Below are 17,270 nucleotides of genomic sequence, written 5' to 3' on the forward strand. Positions count from 1 at the left end.
CCAGCGCTGCAAGGCGAGAGAGCTAACCACTACGCCACCGTGCTGCCCATGTCTATGTAGACTTACATGTAGACTTACACATCAGTCTATGTAGACTTACATGTAGACTTACACACCAGTCTATGTAGACTTACATGTAGACTTACACAATAGTCTATGTAGACTTACATGTAGACTTACACACCAGTCTATGTAGACTTACATGTAGACTTACACACTAGGCTATGTAGACTTACATGTAGACATACACACTAGTCTATGTAGATTAATGTGTAGACTTACACACTAGTCTATGTAGACTTACATGTAGTCGTGCACACTAGTCTATGTACACTTACATGTAGACTTACACACTAGTCTATGTAGACTTACACACTTATCTGCACCCCCTCTTGGTGTCACATGTTTGGGGGTCTGTGGCTCTGCCACCCCTAGGGCCCCCTTCTGCCCCAGTGTTTGTGTTTTTAATTTACACTTAATGTGATGTGGTACAACGGGAGTAGTCAAATCGCCGCCATGCCATTGCAAAGTCAACAATGCACATGATCCGTACTTATGCAGAAATGGAGGTCTATGGGGATGCAGTCAAGTGTAAAGGACGGAGTGCAGCAGGCATGTGCAAACCGACAGGAATCCCAGTGACGTACTTCTTGTTTAGCAGGGAGTACGTCACTGAGTGGAGGGCGGTGCTATGATTATTACCCTGTTGGCGCTGACTGCTGCAGGGTAATGTGAAAGGGGCTTTGGCGCAGTGCGGTTCTCCTGCGGCCGGCTCTCCTGCCGTGGGATGATTGCACTGCACAAGTATGAAACCCGCCTCAGAAATATTGAGCCACATTCACAAAATTCACACTATAGCTGCAAAATTGCTATATGCAAACAACACAAGGCAATTTTACCATTACCTACACCAACTACATAGGGTGTGTTGCGCAATTAGGTAACACAGGTTGTGCTGATTGCCCAACATGCACTAAATATTTGGGGTAAGGCAATTTTACCGCTATTTAGTGAATATGACCAATTGTCCCTAGACGAACTAAACCTGTGATTCCGAATACTTGAGACAGCCAAGCCAGCATACTGACCTAGGTTTTCTCCACTGCACTCTAACCAGATCAAGTGATGGTCATGACAGCACCTATAACGGTAACTCTTTATGTCCCTGACATGTTTGGAGAGCCCCTTGGTATTCACAGTGTGATATCTCCTGCTTAGTGGTATTGAAGCTTCTGGTCTTCTCTGTGACACTAAGATCATATGACACTTAGATTGTACTCAGGCAGGCCTGAATTTACATCACAGGAACCTATAGGCAGATATGTCCTGACAGCCTAGACCTCTCCCTTCATGAACCTACAAACCCCCACCAAACTGCACCGCAAGTGTGCTGGATGGCCCAGCTGACACTTCTCCATTATTTCCCTTGTCTGTCATAGGTAGCTACAACTTCCCTTTGGCATTAGGTAGCCAGAACTACCCTCAGTATTAAGTAGCTAGAGGTGCCCCCGACTGAAGCGAAATTTTGTCAGTGGAATGCAGAGAGCTGGGTGAGTAACCTCTCATTTACACTCTCATCCGGACTTTGCATAGGGAAGGCTGGAGGGAGGCACTAAAGGAGGGGAGTGAGACGCCTTTCCATCATCAGGCGCCTATAGGCACAGGCCTACAGTGCCTTATAGTAAATCCAGCCCTGCAAACAGGTGGACATCATTTCACTAACTATGTAACTTTGGAAGGTAATTGGTTGCAACAGGACTTTTTAGGGGCTTCATGGCAAAAGGGTACACATGACAATTTTCACTTTATAATTTTTTTTTTCATATATATATATATATATATATATATATATATATATATATTTTTTTTTTTTTTTCTCTCATTTCACTTCACCAACTAAGGCAGTGGGATAACTATAATTGATCAGGCCCCCCAATGTTCACACCCTTCCCTTGCCTCCCCTTGGTGACCTTCTCGGCCTACGGTGCCAATCTTACAAGGTTCATAAAACAAGTGTGGCCATCATGATCTTCACATGGATAACAAGTGTAGCCACAAAAACACCTGATGTGAAGCAAGGGCGTAGCAATTGCCATAGCAGCCGTTGCATCTGCTATGGGGCCCAGGGGGCTTAGGTGGTACTTAATGTATTCACCATTAACTTTCTTGTGTTCCTCCACCCTCTGACTTTGTCTCAGTGCCCATGGACTATGTGCAGTGTTGATTGAATGAGAATGTAAATTGCCCAATTATTCATGGGGGAGGGGCAGGTGGCATTGCTTATGAGTGCCCGCATCTGACGACCCCATGAAAATTCTGCTATGGGGTCCCGTGATCTCTTGCTACGCCGTGATCTGAAGTACAGTCCCCTGAATCAGAGGAAGGAAAAGTTAATACAGCTTTGGGCCCTCCTGCAGGGCTGCTCCCCTCTAGTTACCCCCCTGAATTAAGACTATTTTGTGTAGAACCATCAAATAAATATCAAGATTATGAAGCATTAAAATTACAGGTGGGATTGTAACAAAATAAGTGAAAAGCCAAGGGGGAGTGAATAATTTTGCAAGGCACTGGGTTCAGTGAAACAATGTGCTTGTTTGTCCTCATTGGTCAGCTGTCATTCAGCAATCCGAAGTGCCAGATCACTAAATAAGCAGGTTAGGCAGCTAAGCACACCCGAGATTATCAGCTGAGACCTCGCAAAATGGTTGTGCCGGCTGAGTTTTTATAGCATGTGTAAAAAAAACTTTAAGAATTTGTCCTTTTTCCTCAGTTTTGAATGTTGGGAGTTAAAGAGGAATTTCAGCCTAAACAAACATACTGTCATTAAGTTATATTAGTTATATTAATTAAAATAGATAAGTAATATAATATCTTTCTCACCCTGTTTTAAAAGAACAGGCAAATGTTTGTGATTTCATGAGAGGGCAGCCATCTTTTTCGTTGAAAAGAGGTGACAGGGAGCATGAGATACAGTTCCAACTGTCCTGTGGTAGGTAACGAGAACAACATCATCAGAAATCCCATCATGCTTAGCACAGTATCAGGGGAAAAATGCCGTTTTCTATGATGGGGCGGAGCTTAGCTTCTGTGCAGCCAAAAATGAGGCTTGGATAAGAAAAATAAAGTTGTGATGCTGTGAAACTGTTAAAGAAGCACCAAGCCTTTTCACTGCTGCGGAGTAGATTTTTAGTCTGGAGGTTCACTTTAAGTTCTCTCAGTCTGAACTGGGAAAGCGCGAGAGAGAGAGAGAGAAAGAGAGAGAGATTCAGGCATTGCTGTATATAAAGTACATTTTATGTTTTTATAATGAACACATCACTGTATTAAATGGTGCTTTTTATGTTTGCCTGGAGTTTACAATCCATACTAAATCACATGGTGCATAAAATGCCATAGAGTTACAACAATACGTTCTACAACCTTACAAAGCTGCCTTGAAACAGTTTGACTAGCAGATGGATTTTCCACAGAAACGTGATAGTAAAAGCACATCTGTTACTGTTACACAATTGGAGCCATGCTTCAATCTCAGTTATAATAGCTGCATATGTTACTTCCATATCAGAATCATTGTGGTCAGTGGCCTATTTATAAAAGGGAGGTGAGATTAAATTGATCTCCACCTTTTTTCCTACACTTTTTAGAATCTGATCATTAGTTTTCTTTTCTTTTTTTTCTAAATCACCCGAAAATGTAAAGAATTCCCTTCTGCCAGTCTTCAGGGGAAGCTCAAAAGCTGAAAGACATCAGTGAATCCCTGGAATAAACTGTGATGTGAAACTGCGTGAAACAGAATTTCATTATTACAGAGGATGCAATATTGCTCTTTGTACACTAGAAGGTGCTGTAGGCTTTTGCCTGGATGGCCTATTCCTAGAAACAGCCCCTATCTATGATATCAGTGGGCCTGATTAGCAGAATATCCACCCCTGAATGACAAGGCCTACCTACCTACTGTCTCCCTTCTAACTTGTCTGGGTTGACAGGAGAGGACATCAATACAGTTTACCTGTACAAATTGTACAGATACTAAGCTGCAAGAGTTAGATCTCTATGTCCAGACTTTGTAGATACAAGATCCTATTTATTTTTCTTTTTATGCAGTAGGTACCTCATCAGGAATATAGTAAACATCACTGGCTTTTACAGCCATAAAAGTTTTCCTGGAAAAATGCAACTTCTGAGGGCAGGAAGAGATAAAATACATGAACTATTGGCCTTTATCTAACCCTGGGACCCTGCCGCCGATTAGAGACAGAAAAACATTAAACCTACTTTGTAAATGTATAAATATAAAATAAAACCATGTGATACTTTAAACATAATTGTTTATCTCATCGGTTTATTTTCACCTCGGGTGCACTTTAAAGGACAACTGAACTGGAAGGACTATGAAAAGCCCCCATCCTCTCTTCATGGGACAGTGCATGCACCTTAGCTGAGACTATCACAGCTTACTAGCAAAGTTTCATCCACATCCACAAAGTATAATTTTGGCTAGTAAAAGTTGAGCGTTTGTTCAGAGGTTGACGCAGACACTGACCTAAGCGAACGTTAAAAAAGGGCGCCGGGAAAAAAGGGCGCAGGGTTTTAAACGATAAGCATGAATAACGTTTAAAAAATAATTGTGCTATATTTCGTTTAAAAATAATGTTTTATAAAGTTATAAATCATTAAATAATGTGTATGAAATTGGCAATTGTAAAAACGTTAATCTTCCCTGTTTAAAAAGTGAAATTTATAATAACGTTTTATAAAACATTAATAAGAATGTTACTAAAGCTATACCTAACCCTATTCTCACACAGAACCCTCCCTGTACCTATCCCTAACCTCTAGACCCCCCTGGTGGTGCCTAAACCTAAGACACCCCTGGTGGTGCCTAAACCTAAGACCCCCCTGGTGGTGCCTAAACCTAAGACCCCCCTGGTGGTGCCTAACCCTAAGACCCCCCTGGTGGTGCCTAAACCTAAGACCCCCTGTGATAAGCATTACTAACGTTTAAAAAAAAAATTGTACGGTTTTTCGTTTAAAAATAATGTTTTAAAAAAATATTGTACAGTTTTTTGTTTAAAAATAATGTTTAAAAAATTATAAATCATTAAATAATGTGTAATCATGAGAAGCAGTTGTAAAACTTTAAAAGTCTACGGGCGCCGCTTTTAAAACATTATTTTTCTCCGGCGCCCTTTTTTCCTGTTGGGCGCCCATTAAGCGATATTTATTATGGGAGTGAATGGCGGCGCCCTTTTTGTCCACCTGCCTCATGCGCCCAAATTTCCTGCTTCCCTGACCTAAAGCCTAATACTATTCCCCCCAACTCTGTCCCTGCTATTCCTGACCTCTGATATTACCAGGAAAGAATGACCTACCTACTGTATAAAGTGGTGATTGGCCTATAAAGATGGAGATTGGCAATTGTCACTAGGACAGAAGGAGGTACAAAGGAGGACAGGGGGATAGAGGTGGTACAGAAGAACACAGTGGAGACAGAGGTGCCACAGTGGAGGGAGGGCAGAGGAGGTACACAGGTGGACAGTGAAGGCACAGGGCTACAGAGGTGACACAGAGGGGGACACTGGAGTCACAGGGGGCATAGAGGACGTACAGGGGACAGAGGGGTGCAGTGTTTAGATTTATGGTCAGATTCAGGTTAAGAACCGATAGTCTTATTCATTAACCGAGGTCTTGATAATTGCTTCAGGTAAGGTTCAGGACCAGTTTTATACAGACAAAAAACCAGAGCCAAGTTCAACTGAAAGTTTTATACATACCTGGGGCTTCCTCCAGCCCCATGCGCACAGATCGCTCCCACACCACCGTCCCCCAGTCTTCTCCCTCTTCAGTACTGGGTCCTGTAACTTCAGCCAGTCGAGGCCAGTCTGCGCAAAAGAGGTGCGCCCTCTGCGTATATATCCGGCGGCCGCATAAAAATAAATCTGAAAATAAATCTGCAGTTTCCACTTCCTGATTCATAGAAGCAGAAATATTTTTAACAGCCTATGCTTTAAAATGGGATTATCTGCCATCTCTGCTGTGGCAGTCATGTGACACAGGAGAGAGATCCGATTGCTACTTGTGAGCCACAGGCTCTTTGCTACTGCGCATGCGGGGCCATGCTCGCGTGTCAACTGTTCGGCCACGTGGCAAAAGGAGGAGCTGAACAGCCCCAAAGTGGAGAGGGGCCACACTTAGCGACAGGTTACACCAGACCAGAGAGGGAAGCCTCAGGAGGATCCTGAGGCTTCCCTCTCTTCAGGTGAGTATCTTATTTTGATCCCGAGCTTTGGCTTGGGATCGCTTTAACAACTCCAGTGCAAAAACAGAGCAATGTTCTCCTTTATCAGCTGAAACCTGATTGGATGTTTTGGGCAACTGTGCTGCTTTTACCTTAGATGTCTTTGCGTCTGCCTTGATAAAACAGCCCTAGTGTTACTAAACTGGGGCCTATCCCTGGAAATGAGAAGAAGCCGGGAGGCCTGCTGCAATCTCAGGGCCACTCCAGGGGGCCCATAATTGGAAAGTTGCCCTGCGTGAAGCAGCTATCCAGCCGATCCTCCCAGATGAGCGGCTTCTATAATGAGTTCTGGCGAGCGTTGAGAAGATTAATTACTGGCCTGAGTCAGAGCAGAAGCTGGCGCTGTGTATGAACAGGACGCCCCGCCATCCACATTTTCCACACAAGTCCTGGGCAGCGCTTGGCATCTTGCATTTGTCTTCTTGGAAATTCCACATCCCTGCAGCCCACTAATTAAATAACAATAAAAAGTGCTAATTTTCTCCCCACAAACTGGCACTTCCAACAAGGTCTGTGTTGTATTTTCTTGATGCTGCCAGCCTACAGTATTCTGCTCTTATTATAGCTAAACTAAAAATTGTAATGCTGAACTTCACATTTAAAGGGAACCTGAAGTCATTCAAAAAAGGCCAGTTTAACTTACCTGGGGCTTCTACCGGCCCCCTGCAGGTGCCCTGTACCCGCGCCAGGACAAACCAATCCTCTGGTCCCCCGTAGCGACCCACTTTCGTTTACGGTGACTCAGCTAGTCGAGGGCCACTGCGGCTACGTGGCCCTGACTGTGCACGTCTCCGATCACGTTCCTGTCGCCAGGAGTGTCCTGCGCATGCACAGTATGAGAAAAGCTAGCTCCCAGCGACAGGAGCGCGATTAAGGACGCGTACACTCGAAGAAGTGTGCGGCCAGAACCACGCAGGCACAATGGCCATTGACTGGCTGAGTCGCCGAAAACTAAAGTGGGTCGCTGCGGGGGACCAGAGGATCCATTTGTCCCGGCACGGGCACAGGGCAGCTGCAGGAGGCTGGTAGAAGTCCCAGGTAAATTCAACTGTCTTTTTTTTATTACTTTAGGTTTCCTTTGACTACATTTTACATAATCCCCCTGTATGTATAAAAATTCTGATATTAATGTTCAAAAGGCCACATAGTACCCATTTTTGTCAAGTTTCTTAAAACCCAAGGTCACTATAAGCTGATGAGATAAACAATTGAATGTATCGTCCTAATTCTAAAAATTACCTTTTTTTTTATATCCCATGGTTTTATTTTGTTTAAACCTTTGCAAATGTTTTATTGTCTCTGCTCAATGGAAGTCTATTAAGTGTCCCAGAGCTAAAATACATGAACTATTGACCTTTTTTATCTATCCCTTGCCTCAGAAGTTCTCCTCTGCAAGAATGAGTTTTATGGCTGTAATTCCTCGTCAGTGAGGGATAAGGCCCTTACCCACCACTTGATTTTCCCACTGATGTTTGACGACTATCGATTTTTTTCGAGCAATGAGCAGTCGTTTCCACAATCTCGTGACATGGGTACAGGCACCGGATCACGTGAATGACGTATAGCGATTCGCGCGGATAATAATAAGATGCTAGAATGCCGTCGTGTAATGTCTAGAGCAGGAGGAGGTCGTCGTGAAGGGGGCGTCACTGGACCCATCAGGTGGTGAGTATTCAGCTTTACGCTATAATTTGACAATAGTCCAACAAGAGAGAAACTGTCACTTACATGCCTGAAAGTTAATGCTTTCAAGCAGAAAAAGAGGAAATGAAACACAGCCTAGGTATTAATTTGTTTGTCAATTTACATGCTCATGTTTATCTCATCATGTCATATGTCACCTCGGGTACACTTTAAATCCCATGATTGGTACACTGTTTAAAATGTGATGTGAATAAAACCAGAATTATAGCAATTTGCAAATCATGTTAAGTCTATGTTTAATAGAAAATACAACAAATCCAAGATAACATATCACTCACAGGGACAAATTCACTAAACATTAAGATTTCCACTACTTGCACTGACTTCTGACTATGTAGCGCACATTGCGCAATTAGTGCAAGCATGTTACCTAGTTAGCACTTGTGTTGCTAGGGTAACAATATAAGCATTACCCAGGCCACATGAGAGCACTAATGTGCACTCCGTAACTTTACATAATGGTAAAATTGCTGTGCACTGCATGTTAAGTGAATTTGGCTGTTTAAAACTAAGAAATATTATTGGATTTTGAAAAATATATGCTTAATTTGAAATTGAGCAGCACCTGACGTAACCCCCAAAGGATTGGTCAAGGTTCTCTCCCCCAATGTTTCTTGTAATATCTGTATGTTTTGTTAGACAATGGGGCTTGATTCACAAAACGGTGCTAACCGTTAGCACGGCTGTTAGCACGGCTTTTCGCGCGTTTTAGTGCGTCTTCACGTGAAAAAACGGCTATCAAGTGCAAAAATTTGCGTTCGCGCGTTAACGCAAATTTTTCACGCGTTAATGTTCGCGTTTGCGTGGTAATGTTAATGTATCGCGCAAACGCGACCGTTAACACGCGATAAATTCATGTTAACATGCGAATGCAAATTTGGCGCGAAGCGCTTTTCACAGCGTGCTAACAGTTAGCACCGTTTTGTGAATGAAGCCCAATGTCTGCATTTGTCTGTATTAGTCACTGTCACATTTACATTATCACAGGTCTGTTTTGACTTTACAATGTTACGCAGACACAAAACACCTAATTACAGCAATTGAGCTGCCCGGCGCAGCCTATTCTTGTCAGCGTTTATGCGTCAGGGAGGGAGTGCTATGCGCAGGCGCACTACATAGCTGCGACGTCATAATTACATACAAGGATACGCTTCGCCATAAGCCGCGACCACCCCAACCCGGATGTAAGTTTGAGGGGTCGCTACTGACTAACGTAGGGGGATGGAGGAGAATGGGGGGGGGGAAGCGGTGGGCATGAGGAGAGCCCACCAGACATGCCTGCTCCCCCCGTTTTTCATTTTATTTCCACTAAGGTATCCACTGGGGATTGGGGGTGGGGGAGGGCGGCCTTATGATGTGTGAGGGGCCCCAAAATTTCTGATGGCGGCCCCGGTGAGAGGCGTACGTGGCTGCTATATTTATTTCCTTTTAAGCAATACCAGTTGCCTGGTTATCCAGCTGATCCTCTGCCTCTGATACTTTTAGCCATAGACCCCGAACAAGCATGCAGCAGATCAGGTGTTTCTGCCATTATTGTCCATCCTGAATGGATAAGCTTCAGTCTTGTTTCTGGTGTTATTCAGACACTACTGCAGCCAAACAGATTTGCAGGGCTTCCAGGCAACTGGTATTGTTTAACAGGTAATAAATATGGCAGCCTCCCTATATCTCTTACTTCAATTGTCCTTTAAGGACAATTTGCAAGCCAGAGAGACAATTTCCTTTGACATTGAGTTATACTTGAAGTTAGGTGATTACAGCTTAGTTCTACTTACAAGTTCATGTTTATCTCACAGATCAAAATATTTGCAATGGCCAACATTTACTCGATCACTTGCGTCACGGTCGAAGCTGGGCGTCTTTTCTACATCACTGCTAACAATATCTACAACCGATAAGAAAAGCAAGCAATCACATTCATGTGGCTCTACAGGCCTGTGACTATGGAATTCTCTCTCATTTGTGTTTCAGGAGCTGAGTCAGAGTCTGATGGAAGGAGGTGGAAGGATCTGTGCGCTGGTCTTTTTCTTCCTGTGTATTATACAAGGTACTTTTTGAACTGTGTACGGGGTGAGGAACTTCTCATTAAAGGACAACTGAAGCGAGAGGAATATGGAGGCTGCCATATTTATTTCCTTTTAAACAACACCAGTTGCCTGGCCGTACTGCTAATCCTCTCCTTCTAATACTTTTAGCCATAGCCCCTGAACATGCATACAGCAGATCAGGTGTTTCTGACATTAATGTCAGATCTGACAAGATTATCTGCATGCTTGTTTCTGGTTTTATTCAGACACTTCTGCATCGAAATAGCTCAGCAGGGCTGCTAGGCAACTGGTATTTAGAGATGGCCCGAACGGTTCGCCGGAGAACTTGTTCGCGCGAACTTAACTGGTTCGAGTTCGCAGTGAACCGTGAACACTTAGCGAGTTCGACCCGCCCCCTATACTACATAATTGAGCTAAACTTTGACCCTCTACATCACAGTCAGCAGACACATGGCAGCCAATCAGGCTACACTCCCTCCTGGAGCCCCCCTCCCCCTTATAAAAGGCAGCAGCGTCTGCAATGTTCTCACTCTGTGTGCTGCAGTATTAGTGAGAGAAGGGAGAGGCATTGGAGAGATAGGGAAAGCGATAGTTAGGAGGTCTGTTAGGTTGCTCCTTGCTGATATTTGTTGATGAAAAGCAGCCCAAAACTGCTCTTTTGAGAGCTAATGTTCTTTTGATGTGTTTTTTTTTTGTGTGTGTGGCCCACTGACACTGCATATACAGCCCTGTCTGTCGCAGCTGGCCCTTGCTAATTGCTGTACTGTGCCAGGCCAGTGCATACCTTTCACTGCCTCTGTGTGACTGATTGCACTTTGTATTATACCACCAGCAGTCAGGTCAAAAAAGTGGTCAGTACCTCACCTTTATCAAAATGAATGAGGCATGGATCCCGGAAGGCTACTGCCTGCCCGAAGACTAAGTCAGTCCCCACACACAGCATCTCTGCCTGCACGCCGTGTGCCTGCCTGCCCCAAGACTAAGTCAGTCCCCACACAGCATCTCTGCCAGCACGCCGTGTGACTGCCTGCCCCAAGATTAAGTCCGTCCCCACATAGCAGCTCTGCCTGCAGGCCACTTGACTTTCTTCTCCGCTACCACCAACAGGGTCCAGACCAGGACTCCAGGTGGATTCCTGAAGCTTTAAAGCTGCTGCTAGCAGCGACCGCTAACAAAAACAATAATATTTTTTCTGGTGCGTGTACATGCCTGCCTATTTTTTCTGGCTACATTGCGGCTGCAACAACAAAACAAAAGGCATATACATGTGTCATTCCCCTTCGTGATCGTTACCTTGCCGCAGTGAAAGGGCTTGCGTATCACAATAAAGCAATGACCGGCTATATGAGTGTGTTGGGGGGCACACCTGACCCAAGATAATAAGGTCGTTGCTTCATTGTGGACAGATGTTCTGTTATTGAGCTACCTCAGCCCGACCATATGGGCTTGAAAACCGCCATCGCCTGCACCAGTCCAGCACGCCCATCACTACACAAACAGCTGTTTGCGGTGCGTTACACCAGTGTTTCTCAACATTTTATTGGTATGTACCACTTTTAAAACCCTGTACTCACCAAGTACCCCCTAGCATAGTAATCATTATCACAAGTACCCCTTGACAAATATATATTTATTCGTAGCACATGAAAATTGGTTCTAAACAATTTCCAAGCATTTACTATTGCTTTTAATTAGCTAAAACACTAATTTGGTGTTTAAATAATATAATATTTATCATTTTCTAAAACTCTAAATTTGTTATTCTTGGTCAAGTATATCAAGCCCGAGTACCCCCTGGAACCATCAGAAGTACCCCCTGGGGTACGCGTACCACACTTTGAGAACCTAGGCGTTACACAGTGAGTTTGGTCTGTCAGTGTAAAGCAGTACACTACTTACACTAACTGCTGATCCATGTATACACACGCAAGATGTTTTCAAGCACTTTAGACCTCCAATTTAGCAATGCAATGTGATTTCTGCCTTTTAGGGATTATAACCCTGCTGTGCGGCAAATCCATAATTTTCCACGATACTTTTGGCGTGCATCCCACTCCGCCATGCCCCCTCCAGGTTTTAGACCCCTTGAAACATCTTTTTCATCACTTTTGTGTGTTTGTAGTTTTTCAAGTTCGCCTGCCCATTGAAGTCTATTGCAGTTCGAAAAGTTCGCCGCAGGTTCGCAAATGTTTTCGGAAGTTCGAGTTTGAGGTTCACAAACCGAAAATTGGAGGTTCGAGCCATCTCTACTGGTATTGTTTAAATGAAAATATATATGGCAGCCTCCATATCCCTCTCACTTCAGTTGTCCTTTAAGCACCATGTTCAGACGCACAAATGACTCCCTTTATACTGTACTTCATAAACTGCCCCTCCCCTTGTGCTCCTCAGAAGTAGGATACATTAAATCTTCACACTAAAAGAGCTTTCTAGTGAACACTTTCCCTTTTGCTGAATGTTCCGTCGTGTTTCTGAAATTATTTGCCAAACATGAAGTGTGCACACTCGCCTGCAAATTCTCAAGCAAATTCTTTCACACAACTCGTGCAGGAACCAACCCTATCCCTACAGCTAAGTTAAAAGCCTGGGTCTTTGTTACAAGAATGAAGTCTCTTGCATAGTCACATGCTTCGCGTAGAGGTTCCCCTTGTTAGTATGTGTCCTAACTCTGGCCTAAGAGTGGTCACATGACAGCTAAATCTGCGGCCGTGCACGCATAGTCCCCAACCGTCCCGGATCGGTCGGGATTCTCCCGATTTGGGGGGGCTCTCCCGCTGTCCCGGGCCCCCCCTCTTGAATCCCGGCCGGCTGGGCAGAGAAGAGGTGGAAAACTGATCGAGGCTCCAGCCGCGGTAATGAGGGATGCGGGAGCTTCACTACTTCCTCCCTCCCTCTCTCTGAATACCCCCCTATGTATGTCTGTGTCCCCCCTCCCTGTAGGCAGAGTGAGCGCAGCGGAGCGGCCAGTCGGGTCCTCTTACCGCTGATGCACGCGTACTGTCTCTGGCATCCGACCTCCATGTGCTTCCTGTGACGTCATAGTAAACAGGAAGCACATGGAGGTCCGATGCCAGAGACAGTACGCGTGCATCAGCGGTAAGAGGACCCGACTGCCCGCTCCGCTGCGCTCACTCTGCCTACAGGGAGGGGGGACACACAGACATACATTGGGGGGGGGGGGGGGTATTCAGAGAGAGGGAGGGAGGGAGGAAGTAGTGAAGCTCCCGCATCCCTCATTACCGCGGCTGGAGCCTCGATCAGTTTTCCACCTCTTCTCTGCCCAGCCAACCTTTCCCCCCCAACCTAAAAGTGGCACCCTCCTCCGCACCCACGGGCATTCCCCCTACCACCCCTCTCGCCAGGTGTCAGTGCACCTTGGCCCCTGCACCCTTCCCAGGCACCCTGCCCCCTGTCCCAGGCACCCAGTCCTTGCCCCCTGTCCCTGCACCCAGGCACCTGCACCTGGCACCCTGTACCCTTCCCCAGGCACCCAGTCCCTGTCCCTTCACCAGGCACCCTGAACCCATCCCCAGGCACCTGGCCCCTGCACCTGGCACCCTGTACCCTTCCCCAGGCACCCAATCCCTGCCCCCTGTCTCTGCACCAGGCACCCTGTACCCTTTCCCAGGCACCCTGCACCCTTTCCCAGGCACCCTGCCCCAGGCACCCTTCCCCAGACACCCTGCCCCCTGTACCAGTCACCCTGCACCCTTCCCCAGGCACCCTGTATCCTTCCCCACGAACCCTGCACCCTTCCCCAGGCACCCTGGCCTCTGCACCCTTCCCCAGGCACCCAGTCCCTGTCCCAGGCACCCAGTCCCTTTCCCAGGCACGCAGTCCCTGTCCCAGGCACCCAGTCCCTGCAACCTGCTCCAGGCACCCTACCCCGGGCCCCTGCACCCTTCCCCAGGCACCCTACCCCTGCCCTAGGCACCCTGCACCCTTCCCCAGACACCCTGCCCCCTGTCCCAGTCACCCTTTTCCAGGCACCCTGCACCCTTTCCCAGGCACCCAGTCCCTGCCCCCTGTCCCAGGCACCCAGTCCCAGGCACCCAGTCCCTGCCCCCTGAGCGTCACCCTCCCTGCCTCTGAGTGTCACCCTCCTCTCTGCCCACTGGCACTCTCCTCTCTGCCCACTCGCACCCGCCTCCTCTCCACTCACACCCTCCTCCTTCCCACTGGCACTTTCCGCCCCCACCCACTGGCACCCTCCTTTCTACCCAGTGTCACTATCTCCCACCCACTGTCACCCTCCCCCGCAAACTCCCTCCCATTGTCACCCTCTTGCAAAAGCTGGGGTGTGGCTAAAGGCCGCACAGGGGGCGTGGCTTAAGTGTCCCTCTTTCACATCTTCAAATGTTGGGAGGTATGCGTGCACGTAACTGATGAGAATTTGCATGCAGCTGTGTGGAAGGTTAATTGATTTTGCTGTTTCACTTGTACTGGTTGAACTCGATGGACGTGTGTCTTTTTTCAGCCAGGGTAACTATGTAACTATGTAACTATGTAACTTGCCAAACCCCCTCTAGCACCACCGTAGCACATATTTAAATATATAAAGAAACCTGAGAGGAAAAAAGAAAAAAAGCATTTATACATACCTGGGGATTTCTCCAGCCAGAGGATCAAGGCGGTCCGGGAGGGCGGCGAGAAAGCCAATGGCCTAAACGGCAGTGGAGGAGGCCACACTTTAAATGTCCTATCTCAAGGCGAAGATTCAGGATCCTGTGTTTTTTTCTCTTCAATATTCAGCAATCCCCTTCTCATGTCCAGCTGCCCCCTTAGGCTGCAGCCATCCAAGGCCCGGACCACTGTGGCCTTTCCAAAAATCCAAGTCCTGGAGGCGGGGCTGGATTTACCATAAGACAATGTAGGCACGTGCCTACAGGTGCATGTTGATGGAAAGGCTGCTCACTTCCCTCCCCAAGAACCTCCCTCTCTCTTTCCATATGCAGAGTGCTGATGAGAGTGTAAATTAGAAGTTATGCTGGGAATACACGGTTTGTACCACACGATTGAGCCATTAGATGGCTCGATTGATAATTTCCGACATGTCCGATCACCGGCCGGATCGGTTCCACGCTCGATACCGCAGGCGGGACAATGGAAAAAGATAAGGAAAACGAGTAGAAGATAAGAGAATCGCCGCGGGGACGAGCGGGAATCGATCCGGCGGCATAATCGAGAGGTACAAACGTTCCGTGTATTCCCGGCATTACTCACCCTACTATTACCATTCCACTGACTAGATCTCCCTTCAGTCAGGGGCACATCTAACTACTTAATACTGAGGGTACTCCTGACTACCTAATATTGAGGGTCATCTGCAGCTACCTATGACAGGCAAGGGAAGTAAGGGAAAAGTGACAGCTGGGACAGCCAGCACATTGCGGTGCAATTTGGTGGAGATTTATAGGTTCATGGATGGCAAAATCTAAGGTGCCAGGACATTTGTGCTTATAAGCTCCTGTGAGGTAAATCCGGTCCCGCCTGTAGGAGTATCAACTGCACCAGCCATCATGCTTCACACAACCGATAGGCATTGTTTTGTTATGAATCCTGGCACAAGGCTGGAGCGGTCTCTGCAGATACCATCAAATAAGAAATCTAGAACAATAGAACTTAGGAGGCTGTTTTCTTTTATCAACAAGGCTGGATTGTCACGTTAGCAGGCCACATATTTCACCACAGGACTTTGTAACAACTGTGGAACTTCAGGCAGCCACTTGACTGGGAAATATAATAACCATTTGCTTCTGTGTCTTTTATTATTTTTACTGTGACTTTGATAGATTGGGAGCCCTGGCAGACCCACTCTTTCTCTCGCCCCTTCAGGAAATAGAAATGTGACAATGTGACATTGGGCCAAACGGCAAACCTTCATCAGTGAAAAATACAAAAAGAAAAAAATGAGGGAAATGAGAATTTTACGCAAGATAAAAAAATAGCAGTACTGGTTGTATTTGTCAAAGCAGAAATAAATCATCGAAATGCAATTGAGGCCCGGTGGCGAGTCTATCAACAGCGAGATGGTCAGCACGTCACAAAATATGAGCTATGAAGCAATTACTTAGCAATTTGCACTAGTTATAGATTGATCTCCGCTACAATGAATGGTTGCAGTGTGCAGGACCTGTATTGCGCAATTAAAGAAACGTATGCAATAATTCTAAGGACCATCTATCTACTTCATAATGTTTCTTAGATATTTGTGTGCATGCAACCATCTTAAAGAGAGGAGGACCAGGAGGGTAAGTATACATTATGTCCACCACCTGCCCAATGTTTACATTCCCTTCACGCCCCTCCCCCTATGGTGACTCCTAGAGATATTGCTTCTAGATATTTCGGGCCAATTGACCTTCGATTTGAAAATTGGCCACCTGATCAAGCTTTCAATCGATTTCCGTCCAAAATCGGTTGAATGGATTTATCAGGAATGGCAAAAAATCTTGTTTGCAAGGGCTCAGTCGGGTGCATAGTTGTAACGGTGTTTGATATGGCAATGACCAACAGACCCCCAGGCTGTGTTCCCCTAGTGTATGTGTCCCTCCCCGTGTCCATGCTCAGTGTTAAAGGTGAGTCTGCCGGTGCGACTCCTCTGTTGTCAATCGTCAATGTTAGAGGCTGTCTCATGTGACAGTGGCACATGTAGTGACATGACTGCATGCGCAGAGTGCACCACGCAGGGTGACGCCGTACACTGGAGGAGACCAGGAATTGCACCAGCAGACAGGTGAGCCTTTACGAACACTGTAATTACAGCACAGGAGATTTGGGCGCAGCCGGCACTACCATAGGCCGTAATAGGAATTACGCCTATAGCAGCGCACATTGAGTAACTTTGATGCCGTCAGAAGACGGAGCACAAGTTATATTTTAAAACACTATAATTCGGCCTCCAGCAATAGCTGGAAGCCGAATTATATAATTCCCCACTATCCACGTGGACCTAGAGGGGGAATAGTACTTAACGCCGCCGGGAACTTGTGCAGCAGCAGGATAAGCCATATCTTGTATGTATCTTGCTGTATCCTGCGCCCAAGTCTCCCGGCAGCCAATTCATATGTATGCGAGCCTTTAACACTAAGTAAGTGCATGCGGCAAAACACGTCTGCTCGTCACACACTGCGAGCCACACAGGGCCTGCTTTGGGTGCCACCACAGACCATTATGTTATTTACAGCTGTAGCGGCTGCTGGTAGGAATTTAAGTGAAAA

The 17,270-nt window shown here is 46.3% G+C and overlaps 1 protein-coding gene across 2 annotated transcripts in view; it reads left to right on the top strand.

The window, feature by feature from the left end:
* The window catches only part of IGSF5 (immunoglobulin superfamily member 5), a 52,581-nt gene that overhangs the window by 10,198 nt on the left and 25,113 nt on the right, over positions 1-17,270 (top strand). For both annotated transcript variants that reach the window (XM_068266030.1, XM_068266031.1), the window contains exon 2: positions 9,974-10,049. In XM_068266030.1, the coding sequence (XP_068122131.1) occupies positions 9,974-10,049 (76 nt within the window). The remainder of the gene's footprint in view (positions 1-9,973; positions 10,050-17,270) is intronic.

Source organism: Hyperolius riggenbachi, chromosome 2 (genome assembly GCF_040937935.1).
Source record: "Hyperolius riggenbachi isolate aHypRig1 chromosome 2, aHypRig1.pri, whole genome shotgun sequence".
NCBI classification, from domain to species: Eukaryota; Metazoa; Chordata; class Amphibia; order Anura; family Hyperoliidae; genus Hyperolius; species Hyperolius riggenbachi.